The sequence below is a fragment of the Typopeltis vanoorti genome, chromosome 7 (genome assembly GCF_054136105.1).
Source record: "Typopeltis vanoorti isolate ZY-2024b chromosome 7, IOZ_Tvanoo_1.0, whole genome shotgun sequence".
Taxonomy (NCBI): domain Eukaryota; kingdom Metazoa; phylum Arthropoda; class Arachnida; order Uropygi; family Thelyphonidae; genus Typopeltis; species Typopeltis vanoorti.
In genome coordinates this window covers 82,362,738-82,379,728 of record NC_143555.1, presented here as the reverse complement: position 1 = coordinate 82,379,728, position 16,991 = coordinate 82,362,738, and the positions used below count along the sequence as shown (strand labels likewise).

Sequence of the window (16,991 nt, the reverse complement as noted above, 5' to 3'; positions counted from 1 at the left end):
ACATCTGATTTTTTTTAAAATTGTAGATGGTTTGTGACATGTGACAATGTGTTTATAAATTGAAATTTGAAAAGAAATGTATCGGAGAACTTTTTTATTCACTTGTCACTGTAAATACATTGTAAATAAGAAATAAAAATTTACATTTTCATTTCTTATTTACAATGTTATTTACAATCTTATTTACATTGTAAATAAAAATTTACATTGTAAATAAGAATACTTAGATCTATTACCTTTCAGATGATTTTTTTCCCATTATGTGAATGCATTTACCAGCTCAAAATTTATAAAGGCTTATCATCATCAAATTCTAATATGTACTCTCAAGAAGTGTACAGGATATTATGATACTGTAAACTCATGGACTATTGGAAAATTAAAGGATTTAAATGACAAATGCAGTGTTTGTGTGTGGATGATCTAAATGAGATATATTAAAAATAGTTTTACTGATAATCTTAGTTTTTTTCACTTGGTTACAAATTAAATTAAACTTACCAAGAAAGTTTATAATTAGATAAAGGATTCTTGGCAAATTTAATTTACTGATATGAGGGATTTGGACTTATACCTACATGTAATGAAAATAACTTTTTTATCAATGAGAAATTATAGATAACCAGTAAAAACTTTCTCCATCTGTAATCTGTTAAAGAAAAAAAAAGTTGCAACATAATAGTCCTTTTTTTTTTTTTTTTTTTTTTTTTTTACTCCAAAAAATGGAACATAGTAATCACCCCTCCCCAATCAAGATTACTATGTTGTGTATGATCAAATTTTAAAAATGGAAATAATTTCCCAAGGTATATTATTTATATTTCAAGGCTATCATAGCAAGAGGAGGAAGGTATCTAGAAGCTCCATTATCAGGATCTAGAAGGCCTGCAGAAGAAGGAACACTGATCATTCTTGCTGCTGGAGACCGTTCACTCTTCAATGACTGTTCTACTTCCTTTCAAGCGATGGGAAAGCATGCCTTTTATCTGGGTAACCTGTTTTGGTTTTGCATTATATAAATAGAACTTTAAAATGGTTTTGTTTGATTGAATGTCAGGCCACGTTTTATTTTTAAATTCATAAAGTAATGAAAATAGGAAGTAAAGTTTTTTTGTACCCATCAAAGGTGTAACCTATAATACATTTGTACCTTAGATGGGATAAGGATTTTTTTTTTTTTTTTTTTTCTCTCTCTCTCTCTATTTGTTTGTTGGTGGATTGAGTTGTGGAGATAGTTTCAGAGGAGGTGCCCTCCCTTGATGAGTCTTGTGACTCCCTGAAGGGGTCACATAATAATAATATATTGCATTTTTATTTATTTTTGAGTCTGGAAACCCTGCTCTAGATAACTTGGAACTTCTTGAAGCCTCCAATGAGTGTGTGTGTGGGGGGGGGGGGGGTCTCACACCAGGCAATGAACTCTATCTACCACCAAAGGACAATCACAAACATCCATGTGCACAGTGGTATTCAAACCTGCAATCTATTAGGAGAGCAGATACACCAACCAGGCTGACCTGGGCTGTTATAGATATTTTGACTTCTGTTATCATGCTTTTTGCTATCGATAATGCAAATTACAGTAATCTGTGATTTATCTGACTCTTATCAGAACAGTTATCAGAACGGCAATTTCTAATAATTGAAGTATTTACATGGTATTCTACGAGAAGTCAGTTGACAATGCAATGGGTGGTTAATTGGAAGACTGTTGGTTTGAAGGTCAGATAAATGGCAGAATACTGTAGCAGTATTTGGGATAGCATTGTATTAAGACTGCATTTGCAGTGAAGCTTATATTAAATTATATAATATACGAAGGGGTCTGGAAAGTTCTGAGAAACACCTAGAACAAATATTATATTAAAGCAACTGATATAACCACAAGAAAGAACATATCTTAAAACTCTTTAACCCCCATGTTTCATCAAATTGTAATAATTGGTTCTTCTTTTATATAAGATGGCAAAATTAATTTTTTTTTCTAGGTGTTTATCTGAACTTTCCAGCCCCCCTCTCCCTGCCATACAGAAAATTATTGGTAAAAATAGTATTTAACAGAAGCTCTAATTTCAAACAGCTATGATCAAGTAAGTAGATAAATTGACATTCTCAGAAATAGGATGATTTGTAATTCAGTATTCTGAAGAATTATCTGAAATGAGCTTTGAATGACATAGCATGCTGAAGTATTACATAGCTCTTGAAGTATCATTTCTTGGAAATTTAGTGCTAATATTGTTATGGAAATGCATCATTCTTAAACAAAACTTATACAGAAACCAAAAGTTAATTGAACAAATCCAACTAAGTTTGGGATAGTATATTTGGGCTTTGCTCCTGGTACCAAAATTTCTGTGGTACTTCTGAATTCATAGTTGATTTGTTGCACATAGTAAATACTAAAATACAATAAAATGTGTTGGTCTTTTGATCACATTTCTTGAAGTGACATTTATTCTTCTTTATCATCCATCAGATGTAGGATTGAGTCCTCTAATTCCTTTTTGATTAAATGATTTCCATCATTTAATTGTTAGAATACTACCTTAATTATTGGAAGTTTGAAGTGGCTTTAAAAGCTTTTTAAGCTACATTTGAAAAAACATTAAAAAAATCTTATTTAATAGTTAATTGGAGAAAAAGTTTTATCTAAAGAGGATTTTTAATGTATATAAACTGTTCTAAATAATTAATGTCTCTGCTGATATAAGCTTTTATTCAATAAATTAAGTGGATATTGAATCCATAAGTTAGCTGCTTTTATTCGAGTTTTTTTTTTTTTTTACTAGCTTTAGTTTAGTATTCATAGGACAGGTTTTTTCAGGATACAAAATTGCTTTATTTTATCATTAGGAAATGTAATGGTTGTACTTGGCACTCTGCCAGAAACACTACTTGAACTACCTAATTTTATTGTCACTTCCTTTAACTGTTTCCATATTCATAATTATAATGAATTAACATTGTAAACATATCAGATCAAAGTTTTAACTATTTTTTATTTTTAATAAAAGAAAAAAATTAGACTAATAAATGGCCACTGTAAAGATTAAATTATATTTGCTAAAATAAAATAGCTAAAATCATTATAGTAATATAGTAATGTAAATAAAAACCTTCCTTTTCATTAAGAAAAAGTATTAGTTTATTTCTTGCAGATAAAAGAGTTTTGTGCATATCTTAACTGACTTGCTTAATTAGTAACACAGGTTTTTACATAGTCTGGAATCAGATAATTTCAGTAAAGCAAATATTAGAATGATTGCAGGTATAAAACAAGCACATGTAAAGAAGTAAAAATGCAAATGTATCAATAAACATTTAAATAAAAATTGTAGTTGGGTTGATATTGTTTGAAAGATGCTGAAAATTCCAGATGTTTGCTGGGTTTATATATACCTCAGGGTGTATGTTGCAGAACTATTATGATACTATTCATATGGAAGAGATGGAGTATTACATTGATTGCTTTACTTCTACACAATGCCTTGACAAAATTACTAATGGTAATAATTTCTCTGCTTGTTATTAATGCATATGTGCAAAATTCTGCAAAGACTTTATGAAAACAAGCATAATATACAAATATTTTCATCTGTTACAGCCAAGTAACAAATCTGCAAATGAAACTGATTCTCCATAGCTCAGTTGGAAATGAAGATACTCTTTGGCTGAAAGGACCAGAGTCCAAGTCCCATCTAGCGAAGTCTTAATAAAAGGCTTGTTAACTGAATAAGAGTTAGTCAAAATTGGCTGGAATGGAGAGCATATACAACTAACATATGCAACATTGTTACATATGTTAGTTGTTGCTTTGGTTGTTTTAGCAGTAATCCAAAGCAAATAATACTTAGAATAAGAAAATACATTCATTATGGTGCTCTGGTGTATACTGAGACCAGTATTTCTAAATCAATAGTTTATATTCTTAATCTCATTCTCCACTGTATGAGACAGTTTCATGTCATATCCTATCAAATGCCTTAGCAGAGTCTGACAGTATCCTGTATCCATTACCTTCATCTAACTTAGCTATAACATTATAAATACAAGCAAATTGCTTGGACATGAACTTCCTTTAATAGACCCATTTCTGTGTGCAAATTCTTGCCAACTTCTATAAAATCTTCACCAACTCTCCAGATAGGTCAGTTTTTGCATCATCCTTCTACAACAGAACTGTCATACATTCTTTCCATTCCTGTGTGATCTTTCCTGAGCTGAAACTCAGGTTATATAAACATGTCAAGGGCCAAACCATTGCAGCTGATATCCCATCTGGTCCTATTGCTGAATCAATATTCAGGTTATGCAACAACTGTTGAACTTCATTCTTTTGCATCTCATCTCTTCATCCAGTTAAGCAGTAGCATTGTGTGCCATGCTACATACACCTGGTTGATACTTCTTAATAAAGTGAACACTCATTATATGAACAATCTTGACACAAGGATATCTGCATTCACTAAAAGTATTTTTCTCTTCATTTTTTTATTTGCAGCATAGCCATAAAATTCTTTTTGGTTTCCATTAGCCTGCACAGCCAGTTCATTTTTATACTCTGATTTAGCTTTCTATATAATAATCATAACTTTTCTGGCCTGTGCTTTATATATATTTCATAACTCCTCTTGCTCTTATTTTTACATTATTCCTTCTGCATAATTTTCTTATGGCTCTTTTGCTTAATAAGGTTGTACATCCATTTAACTCATTGTATAGTACAGAAACAGAATGTTTTAGACAAAATGGATAGTAAATAAAATTTTAAAAAATCCAATTTTCAAATGAATGTGTTTAACCAAAATTCCGATAGTCAAAAAAAATTCATTAATCCTCATTGTGCAGATGCTTGTTACTTCTCTTAATATTTATAAAGCTTCTAGTTCCTGCTTTAATCAAACCCTAATTCTGGTCCCAGCCCCTGGGGACTGGTGTTCAAGCTGTTCCTTCTTCTGTTCTCAGGTTTAAATTTAATTTCTTGGAGAAGGATAAAACCATCTAACTCACCAAATCCAATATACAAGAGTAGTATTCAAACTAATTTGAAACATAGATTGGCAGTTGGAAATAAAAGTTGATCAATGGCTGGAAACTGCAAATATGGGAAATTGATAGATAACATCTCTGACAGAGCCAATATTAAAAATGAAGATATATATTCTTGAATATTAATGTCAAATTATTTTATAAGTGCTACTAATCTAAGTTGACATGGTCACTAACATGGAATAGGAGATGGCAGATTAACGAAACAAGTATTTGAAGCAAAAATGATAAGGAAAAAGATTCCACTGGAAAATAGATACAAGATTGAAATTTGAGCTGATAGTGTTAATTTGAAAGAAAATTGATTAGAAGGTAGTCATATCTTAATTTATAAATTTGCATATTTCTTAAGGGTATGATATTCATCAGAAGATTGCAAAGAGATCTAGCATGTAGGTAGGCATCTAGATAGATTAGATTTTCAATAGAGACCTTGGAAAAATGCCACTTTTTTTTTTTATTATTATTATTATTATTATTTTGATTAAGGTGCCTAGATAAGGTAGCTTCAGCATTTCCTAATTAAATTTTTTTTGCGATTGGTTTGAAAGGAGTTTATAAATTGAGAGAGGAAGAAGTTTTTGATTTTAAGCTTGTATGTGTAACATTGTTATCCATTAAATCTTTTTGTAACAAAGATGTTGAGGAAAAAGAACTAGTTGACAAAATTTTACAACTGATGTTTCTCTAGTGCCATACTAGCATTTTCAGAACATCAGGGACCAAAGATAAATAACCAACTTAACAGATCAGTAGTTTATAAAAACATCACTTTTAAAATGATGGTAACCATCTGTTTGTAAAATAAATTATAACAACTATTCCACATCATCTAATACCAACAGCAGATATGAGGCTGAATAAATGTGGTAAAAATCTGTTGTTCAAAATGAATCCTTGGCCATGTTTGTTGATATAAGGATGCTCATAGCTGTTCTTTCAAATTTTCCTCCAAATCCTATAAGTTTATTTATTGTATATCAGGGGAAATTTTATTTTACTTTGATTCCAAGGATGTGATGTTGTTTACCAACAAATCTTAACAGGATAAACAATGATATAACATGAGCTCACTAGCTATTTTGAGTATTTTGATTTTTGAAATAAAATAAGAAATATTCTTGAAAAGTTGGATACCTTTCAACTTTTAAATCTAAAAATTTTCCTTGCTATAATTAGCCTTATATTTTGTTCTGGTTATTTTACTTACAAGGGAGCTTTTATCTTAAAGGGTCACAAGCTGTGACCCTTTAAGATAAATAATAATCACATTCCATTTATCATTATAAAAAAAAAAAAAAAAAAAAAAAATTCTTATATATGCCCTGAAGGGGGTGTAAAGGATATTGCACAGCCCAGTCAAAATATTATGTCTACAGTCCTAATAGTTCATAGACCTGTTTCACTTCTTGCTGTGCAGCATGGCATAGACTGACCTTTGAACATTGCAAGGGTATGCTCTACCACAGTGGGACTGCCCCCCTCCTCCCACCAGATCTGCAAACATTCAGAGTAAAGGATTCAAATAATGGATTTCTCAGTTCACATAATCCCAGCCTGTTCTTTGGAACAAAGACCAGTCTGGGATTATGTTACTATTGTGGAAGCGAGCCACCCTTGAATGATCCTGGTAATATGGTACAATGTGCTTATCCTCCTGGAAGTACACCTATGCCATCTGGAAGATTGTTGCTATGAAGGGATGGGGTGTATACCTAATCAGCCACAATGGATAGGTACTCTGTGGCATTCATAATTGCAGCCTGAGTCATGACTTCAAGAAAAACGTTTCCATATAATACTGCTACCTATTGTCCATATATCATAGGTATGGACAGCAGGTGGAAATTAAATTCACCCAAAAAGATGCCTTTTGGGGTGAATCTCCATCCAAAAACAAAACTTTTTTTTTTTCTTGTCTTCATTGGCCCAATGAAAGTAAGAGAAAAAGAGATTGGAGTTGATCTATGCAGAGTGTGATCATCATTTAGTCAGGTTGCCCTTTTCTGTATAGCATCAAACAATGTTAGAGAGAATTTGTTGCACCACCCCAGATGTGAGCAGTATTCCATGGTTGTATCTTGAAGAAAAGTACAGGAAAACCTCGCTTGACGCAAATTTGATATGTGCAATAATCAGTTAGTGTGATTGAGTGAAATGATACTATTTCTCGCTTTAAGCGAGTGATTAATCAATTAACTTAATGTTTTTGTTACGCAAAATTTTTTGTCACCAATCTGCAGCTAGCAGAAAAGCTGGTTAAATAAGAGACATGAAAGTGGTGCTAATAATACAATGATTGTGCGAGACCAGGGATACAGCGAGTCTACAGTTTTGGACTATATTAAATAAGAGCAAAGAACAAGGAAAAGTTGCTACTGCATCTTTAAGCATGCAGATCACCCAAAATAAAAGCCATTTAATGATCGAGATGGTGCGTCTTCTGTCACTCTGGATTGAGGATTATAACCAAAAAATAATACCTTTTAGTACAGGGAATATTCAGGCAAAAGCTGTCAATATTTTTACCTCATTGAAAGAGACCAAATTTCAAGAGGAATGTGAAAGCTTTACTGGGAATGTAGGATGATTTGATCATTTAAAAATCAAACTGGACTGAATAACTGGGAATCTGCTAGTGTTGATAATCATAATCAGGAGAGTGATTGTGACGATCAGCAAATATTCAACATCGAAATTGGTCTCTTTTGGAAACGTATGCTAACAAAAACTTTCCTAACTAAAACTGAAGCATCTCAACCAGGATACAAAGTATCTAAAGATTGTCTTATGCTTTCATTAGGAGGCAATGCAGAAGGGGACTTTAAACTCAAGCCTATGTTAGTTTATCATGTGCAAAATTCAAGATCTAACATTATTAAAGAAATCAGCACAATTGGAAAAGAACTTGGATTTAATGAACTGGATAATGAAGATGTGAGAAACTCACTCGATTCTCATTCAGAGTTAAGTGAGAATGATCTCCTTCAACTAGAAGAACAGCATGCATATGAAGAAGATATGGAGTGCGAACAAGAAGAAAATGTTATGACTAAGAAGCTAACTGCAAAAAAACTTAATCTACTTTTCAATCACATTGAGTATGCTAAGAAAATTTTGTTTGATGCTGATCCTGATATGGGATGAAGCTTCGAAGTCTGCCGAAATTTTCATAAAGCGATTACCAGCTGTCGCAAATTGTATGACAAGATGAAAAAGTTGAGCAAGATTTAAATATCTTTACTTATTTTTTTTTTTTTTTTGTAAAAAAAGTAGCTCAATGAAATGTTTAAGACATTAAATAAAAATTTAAGCAATTGCTTTTTATTAACTTTGATTTTATCCTCTAATAAAGCTTATACTGTAATTTTTTTTTTTTTTTTTTTTTTTTACAAATTTACGCTGATAGATGAATTATATTCCTATTGTTTATTGTATTCACTTAATGCGATTTCGCTTAGCATGCATTAGTTGATGGCTTAATTAATTGCATTATGCGAGGTTTTCCTGTATCCCTGGATGAGGGTTGTTATGTGTATGAATGAATTTACTTTATTCATAATTAGTCTGTTAATTGTCACACCTTCAATATTATGAGATCTTATATTTTAATCTCCTAAAGGAACTTCTAACTGCATTACTCCAAGCATTTTTCAAATTTTCTGTATGTAGCTAGACCACTTTAGATCAACATGTGAAGAACCCTTGTAAGGGCTTTTCAAATAAAAGTGAATTAGCTAGTCTTGTGCAGATTTTGCAAGATTTTTCATCCTGTAAAACAGTCAGAGCACATGTAATTAAACATACATGCTGTATTGATCTCATAGCAAAGTTGTTTCCTAATATAATTTTTAATATGATTATACCACCTATTCACTCCCCTAATTTTTTCAGAACCGTGTCTAGTTTTCAAAACCCGCTCTCAGATAAGTGAACATTATCTTGTATGTCCAGTTTAATGTTTTGCCTAACTTTTCTCTTTCATCTATATATAATTTTTTAATATGATTGTATACCACCTATTCACTCCCTTAATTTTTTTCAGAACTGTGTCTAGTTTTCGAAACCCGCTTTCAGATATAAGTGAACATTATCTTGTATGTCCAGTTTAATGTTTTGCCTAACTTCTCTCTTTCATCTATATATAATATAAGGAGAGCTAGTTACTCAACAGGCTCCCCATCATACCAGCAGCAGAAAGGTTACTTTGATATGTTTGTTTAGTAATTTAGCCATCTTGTCTGTAACATTCTTGGTATATGGAAGCATGATAGCGTTTTTGAAATCTTGTTTCTGTGAGATGTTTGTAGGAGGTGCATGGAGGATTTTTTGATAGTCTTGGGTTCATAACCATTTTTTTTTTTTTTTTTTTGAGGATCTGTGTTAAATATTCCAATTCTTCGTTTCTCTGTTTTTCTCTGGAAATATTATAAGCTCTGTCCCTCAGGGTTTTTATTACACCTATTTTTTGTGAAGGGTGGTGTTGTGAGGCCGCATTAAGAAACCTTCCTGTGTTGGTGGATTTTCTATATATTGAGAAAGAAAATTTATTATCTTTTTCATTCACTTCTAATAGGATGTCAAGAAAAGGAAGCTTTCTAAGTTCTTTTATTTATTTATTCTGCATAATTCAGAGGGCGTGGCCAGAAGGTCAAATTCCAGATGATTGGAGTAGAGCTCTAATAGTTACCTATATAAAAAAAAAATAATTAAAAAAAAGGGATAAAGCCGAATGTGACAATTAGAGGAATTTCTCTGAGTGTTCCAGGTGAGATTTATGCAAGCATACTTAAAAAGTGAGAAAGATTGTGGAAGAGAAACTTGGAGAAAAACAAGCTGGGTTCAGGCTAAATAGAGGTTGTCAAGATCAGATTTTTACTTTGTGACAAATAGTTGAGAAATTATGGGATATGACAAAGATCCGTAGTTAGTTTTGTAGATCTGGAAAAGGCATATGACAAGGTACCCAGAGAAAAGCTTTTCAAATCACTACAAGTATGAGGTAAATGGAACGTTATACAGAGCAAACAATCTATGTGTATGTTGTAAGTCAGCAGTTAAGTTAAAGTACAGGAAGATGGTTTGATGTGAGACAGATAAGGCAGGATGCTAGCTCCATTCTTATTCCATATGGATCACATGAAAGAAAGTAGCATTAAATTTGGTGTCAAAATTGGAGATATCAAACTTAGCTCTTTGCTTGATGTAGATATCCTAAACAAATCAATTGCAAGTCTTGAGGATTCTCTGACAAAACTGAATAATAGTTGTAACAAATTTGGCACAAAAATAGGCAGGAATATTGAACACATCAACTGCATTCTGAATGGAGAGCCTATAGAACAAGTAACGCATTTCAACTATTTAGGCACAGTTTTAAGTGAAGACAGCAAGTTAAATCTGGAGATATAGACAACAGAATAAGCTGATCTATTATGGTGGGTCTCTAAGAAAAGTCAGTGATATTCTGAACGAGGAATACGGAAGGTATAGGATTAATCTCAAAGGAGAATTTTACATAGGCACATGAAATGTATAGGGATCTACAGGTGGGTACGTTTGATATTGACTGTAAAAGAGTAAAAATGACATGATGGGAATTACAGAGCATTGGAATGGAGAAGGTCATTTCAAAAGACAGGATGGTAAACTAGTTGTTTATTCAGCAGGTGACTAAGCATCATGTGGTAACAGTGATACTGAAGACAGTTCATGTAGTAAACAAGTTATCCTGTTAATGACAGGACACTTTGTATTAGACTTAAGGCTCATCTTACCAATGTGTCACTTGTGGTAGTCTATGCACAGTACACATAGGCCTGAGAGGAATTCTATGAAAACTTAGATTATTTTGGAGACAAGTGTGTCTAGGAATGTAAGAGAGTTGTTTCTTTCTATTTCAATGGTGAATTGGATGCGTTTGTGGTTGTTTGTTCAGGTGGCTAAGGGATGTATCTAGTGCTTCGCGGCCGTGGGGCCAAATGGCGAAAATCTCGTCGACGTATCTGAGCCAAATTTTGGGCTTTAGGCATGCCGATTCTAGAGCTTGTTGCTCAAAGTCTTCCATATAAAAGTTTGCTATTGGGGGGGGAGTGGTGAGCCCATGGCTGTACCCTCTTTTTGAAGGTAAAAATTATTTTGCCACACGAAATATCCGGAGCGGAGTACGTGGGCAAAGAAGGCTGTGTAGTAAACAAGCAGTTTCCATCCGTATTTTGTCAGCTAAATTGGCGGGGAGGGATCTTAAACCTCTCTCGATATGATATATTATATCTAGTTTATTTACTGACCTTGGAGCAATGGCGTAATTTAAACCTTTCTCCAGTAGCGAGAGTTCACCTTGGGTGAGCTCTAATAACAAAAAAAAATTTCAAGAATGCTATTGCTATACCATGTGTTAGAGGCATTTCAGAAAAAATAGACAGAACACTACACAAATACAACATCAAAACCATCTTTAAACCCCTGACAAAATTAAGACACCTACTCAGTTCTTCCAAGGATCCCCTGCCACACCTAGCCCACCCAGGAGTTTACAAAATAGGTTGCACATGTAACATACCGTACATAGGGGAAACAGGGCAAACCATCCCAATCAGAAAGGATGAACACAAACGACACATAAAATACCTCCATTTTGGAAAAACAGGCCTTTCTGACCATGCACTCCAAACATACCATATAATTGATTGGAAAGGTACCAAGTTCCTACACCGCACCAAAATCTGGTTTGAGCGGAAATTCAAGGAAGTGTGTAAAATGCTCAAACATGATCCAAATCTGAATAAAAATGGTCTAACCATTCCAAGAATGTGGAGAACCCATATGCAACCTTCATAGCAACCATGAAGAAAAATCTCAATACAAGAAGACTTGAAGTGTTTTTTTTTTTCCTGAACATTCAGTAGCAACCTGTACTGTACAAATCCAGAAGATAATCATAATATAACAATATAAACTGTATAATTCCAGAAGAATCCTAGTACGTGAGGACTTTAGCAGAGTTTATTGTAGTTTTTATTGGTTTTTTTTTTTTTTTATCACTAAAGGGCAGGCTAAGAAAAAAGATTAGTTAACAACGTAGATTTAATTTACCTGTATAGAGTGCAACACCATGTAGCTTGGTTCTTATACACGTATCCTTCTGATGATGACCTCAATACAGGGGTCAAAACGTCAAGTTATTATTTTATTATTAATCAGTAAAATAATCTTTTCAACACATGTTTTGTGTCCCTAAATTCATAAATATGAGTGCTGATCACTGTGTAAACTTAAAAGAAAGAGATAAAGGATAATGAATTTAGTTTAATCCTTTATCCAAGTGTAAGCAAAGTTTGCGCCTGAAGTATCTTCAGGACTGAGGCAACTCGTAAAGGTGGACCAAGCTCTCATCACTTGTCTTAGTATCTCCCATAATGCTATGCAGTAAGGGGAAGGGCCACTACCTAGACCATTTCGACCTTTAAGACTTATATTGAGGTCTCGTCACCGGGAGCCAGACCCAGAAGTGGTGATACTAAGATGGAAGTAACGGAGAAGTCATATTTACCTATATAAGTTGCCAAAAGGTGGCAACTCATATAGGTAAATTATTAAATTTATCTTATTATTAAATTGCTCTGGATTAGAGAAAGATGTTGGAAGGGGTTTTTTTTTTCCCCGCTTGGTTAGACTATAATGAATTTAGTTTAATCCTTTATCCAAGTGTAAGCAAACAAAGTTTGTGCCTGACGTATCTTCAGGAGTGAGACAGCTTGTAAAGGTGGACCAAGCCCTCATCACTTGTCTTAGTATGTACCATAATGCAAAGCACATCTCCTTGCGGACTAAAGGATCTTTTACTGACAGATGTTGTCAGCACTAAGGAGATGTGTATGGGACTGATCTGCACTGTAAATTAATTTCCTAATGTCAATGATTATACAAAAGAAATGTAAATACATAAAATTAATATATATATATATTTATTTATTGAAATAAAGCAAACAAAATTTTGCCATTGCCTTTCCTTCATGTTTAACTTAATTGTTTTTCAGGGGAAGTTGGTAATGGTTCAAAGATGAACTTAGTCATAAACATTGTGTTGGGTACTACGTTAGCAGGTCTTGCAGAAGCGATGGCTCTTGCTGATAGAGCTGGCATTTCACAAAAGGATTTGCTAGAAATTTTAGAACTTGGACCTCTAAACTGTGGTGCCATTATGGAAAAGGGACAAGGTAAAAAAAAATTCTATATGTATTTTTTAAATATGTATATGAAGGTATGTTTATAACTTACTCATGTTCATAATGCTTAAAATCATTTACATCTGTAATATAAAAAAATTCTTACAGAATTAGATGGTAAAATGGTTTCTTTACCATTTGAGTTTAGCAAGCTGGCTGTTATTGATTAAATGCTTTCATGTTATTTTTGAGCATCGAAAATTTGAAAGCGTAGACTTTTTTTTTTTTTTTTTTTTTTTGATAGTTTAAAGCAATTTTGTTTATTTATCTCTTATATTTTCTCAAAAAAACATTCCTGATTTTTCCTAAATGAAAAAATTCATATAGTGCATTTTGCAACAACACATAACCAAGCACCTTTTAGTTCCATTTTGTTTACCTGTATACATAATCTTTGTTTTGAGAGATTTTAATATTTCAAATCTTCATTAAAATTTGTCTGCTTTGTATTGGGCCATGTGTGTCAAAATTCACTTTGGTTGGCTATGGGGTTAATTTTTCTTAGAGGTGCTTCAGTTTTTATCCTCACAAATCTTTTTTGAAAGTTATGTATATAGTAAAGATATAAAGTATGAATTTAGATACTTATGGATGTAAATTTCCTGTTTGATGTCCAATAATAATAATGTATATTATAAATGACAGTAGATAAACGGATTCGATATGTAGGCGGCCAGAAACCATTCTATGTTCAGTAGCTATGTAAATTGTATATTAATGTACATGAATACTATTGTATTAAAGATTCATCAATTAAATCAGTAATGGGATGGATATTCACATTATGTGCAATAGTTGCTTGTTAATGTTGGGTGGACATGTTTACAGTGGCTATTTGAACAGGGTAAAGCTACTGCTGAATGATGTGAGCAGTTGAGACCTTTAAACGTTGCTAGTAATAAAATAAATTGTTCTGTAAAATAAATAAATCCTTCATGTAAACAGAGAGCTGTTCTGTTTACTGTCTGAAGTTATTTGTGAACTTGAAATGTATCCTTTTTATGTAGCATTTATTAGAATGAATAGCCAAGCTTGCTTGCCTAAATACTTGAATTTAGGCAGGCAAGCTTTAAAAATAAAACATTTAAATATCATTTCCACACTGTCACTGTCTCTTGACATGTTTAGAGAATTTTGTACATTTCTTATTAATCACCTTACTAATAAGAAATGTGATAATTATTTTAAAAAATAATAATAATTAATCGAAACCAAGCTTCTCAAGATATGTCAATCAACCAATCATTGATAAAGTAAGAACTTTGTAGAAATGCCCTAATCAAAGCATTAGAATCTCATGTATTATCTTAAACATTTTAAATGTGATAGTGAACAGTTTTAATTGATTTTGGTTGACACTAGCCAGAGCACTGGTTTTGGCATTTCTCTTGTTGGTTTGGATTTGATAAATATTGTCGCTAATTTTTTCCTCCCTCCAGCAATTATTGAAGGAACATATCCTGCTAACATGCCATTACAGCACATGCAGAAGGACCTCCATTTAGCTTTAACCATTGGCGACCAACTGGAGCAACCGTTACCTCTTACTGCTGCTGCAAATGAGGCAAGTGTATAATTTTTTAATTAATTTCTCTTGATCAAATAGCTATCATTTATGCAGAATAAGAACACCAAAATGTTCTAGCACTTGCCTATCCTTAACTATTGAGCTACTAAGGACACCAACAATTGTTTGTATGTGTATACAGTGAACTCCTGATTTAGTGTTCCCTTATTTATATTTTATTTTTTATGGCTTCAGAAAACCTCCATGAAATAACATTTTTATCCCTTTAAATATTATTATTCAGGCAAGTCTCCAGAATTAATTTAAAAAACAAGCAAGCATATTTGATGTTTTACTTGCAATCATTGAATAAACTTTTCAACCCTTACCTTATGCTTCTGTGGATAACTTTATTTTGAAACATTTGTCATGGGTGGGAAAGGTGGATGTTTGAGGCTTTTTGCTGATCTTCTCAGAAAAATATTTAAAGACCTGATCAAGCATAAACTGCTCTGTTATCAAATATATCAGATGATGCTCTTTATTCTAAGTGATATTCCCCCTTTTACATTTTTTCTAACTAGTGCACTGTTACAAATAGAATGTAAACATTTTGTATTTTTACTTTGGGCTTACTAATAATTAGGCCTATGATATATAATTTCTGAATTAAACCTCATTTCAGGCAAAGGTAGTGTGCATTATTTTATTCCCTAAGTTTGTTTTCCTCATTTAAGTATTCAAAAAAAATTTCTGGATAAATGTTTGATTAGGATTTCACTGTATTCATAATTACCTTAATAGATAATACATACTAATACTGCATGTTTATTTGAATATGCACAGCTGAATGAATGAGGTTAACTTCATCCTGCAAATGCTTGTTGATGCTCATGGAACAAGCTGGTCCCAATGATTACGTATTTAAAAAAAAAAAAAAAAAAGGTGCTATGCATGCATATCAGCCTTAATGGCATTTTGAAATAGAATATAGCATCCTCCTTACATGGTATTTACTAAAAGAGAAAACAGACTTGCTGCATAACAGCACTTTCCACATTTGCTGGGTTTTACTTTTAAGTCACTGAAATTGATATTTGACTGTTCCCTACTTTAACTCTTGAATACATCTGTATGTTACATATACAGATGTACTCATGAATACATAGATAAATTATCACTTTTTGTATTAGGATGTGTGATCTAGTTAGCAAAATTGTGTTAAAATTTGAAAAGCATTGCTTCCATCGCGTTTATTGTAGTTATATACCCAGGCAAGACTTGCCTCCAGGCCCTTGCTTTAGAGGACTTCACATATCACAAACATAAAAAAAATTGATTAAATAGGAGGGGAAAAAATGAATATTCAGAATTAAATCATATAAAGTAATTAAAAACAACGTATACAAATAAGCGAATATCTGTATGGTATGTCTGAATGCACCTAATTCTGTGAGCCATGTATTATTAATGTATCAACAACAGCCATGCAAGTGCTGTTATATTATAATAATCACTTATTTAACAGTTTAACTTGATGTATAACTTAAATATTTAGACATGGTATGTGGACTTCCATTTGTATTATTTTCCCCTGGCCACACAAATGTTAGGAGAGAGCTTGATTACAAGTGACTGGACTTCACAGTATTATATCGTATGGAATGCATGATATCCTTGAGAATGTGTTATCTGCTCATTTAGTATCATGCTGCATCATGGCATGATTAATGTAAGAATCATTGATTAATAGACCAGTGATTGAAATACCATTTCATGGTAATTATTTTTACATGATTATTTGTTTAATTTTATTTATATACATATATATTACTAACCCCCCCCCCCACACACACACACACACAAAAGGCAGAAGAACTTATAGCAAATAAATGCTGTTGGTAGGCAGTGGTCAGGAGTAGAGTAATCTAACAGTCATGAACTGTTACGTTTTAATTTTTTTTTTTCAAATAAAATACAAAGAAGCAGGTAATTTGAAATAATGATTTTGATGGAGACCATGCCTCACTGGAAAAAAAATATGAAAGGATTAAACAGTTTTATTTTATAAAATTCCATTGAAAGCAAGTGGAAGTTGCAAATAAATCTGGAAACTTTCTAGGTGTTGTCTATACTAATTGTATTTAGAACATATTTGAATATATATGCAGATATTTAAATTGTACTTTGTAAAATATTACATC

At 32.5% G+C, this 16,991-nt stretch overlaps 1 protein-coding gene across 1 annotated transcript in view; it reads left to right on the top strand.

Annotated features, from left to right (window-relative positions):
* The window catches only part of LOC150104813 (cytokine-like nuclear factor N-PAC), a 418,156-nt gene that overhangs the window by 256,440 nt on the left and 144,725 nt on the right, over nucleotides 1-16,991 (top strand). The window contains exons 14-16 of the mRNA XM_090395069.1: nucleotides 828-990; nucleotides 13,092-13,271; nucleotides 14,720-14,844. Of these exons, the coding sequence (XP_090251195.1) occupies nucleotides 828-990; nucleotides 13,092-13,271; nucleotides 14,720-14,844 (468 nt within the window). The remainder of the gene's footprint in view (nucleotides 1-827; nucleotides 991-13,091; nucleotides 13,272-14,719; nucleotides 14,845-16,991) is intronic.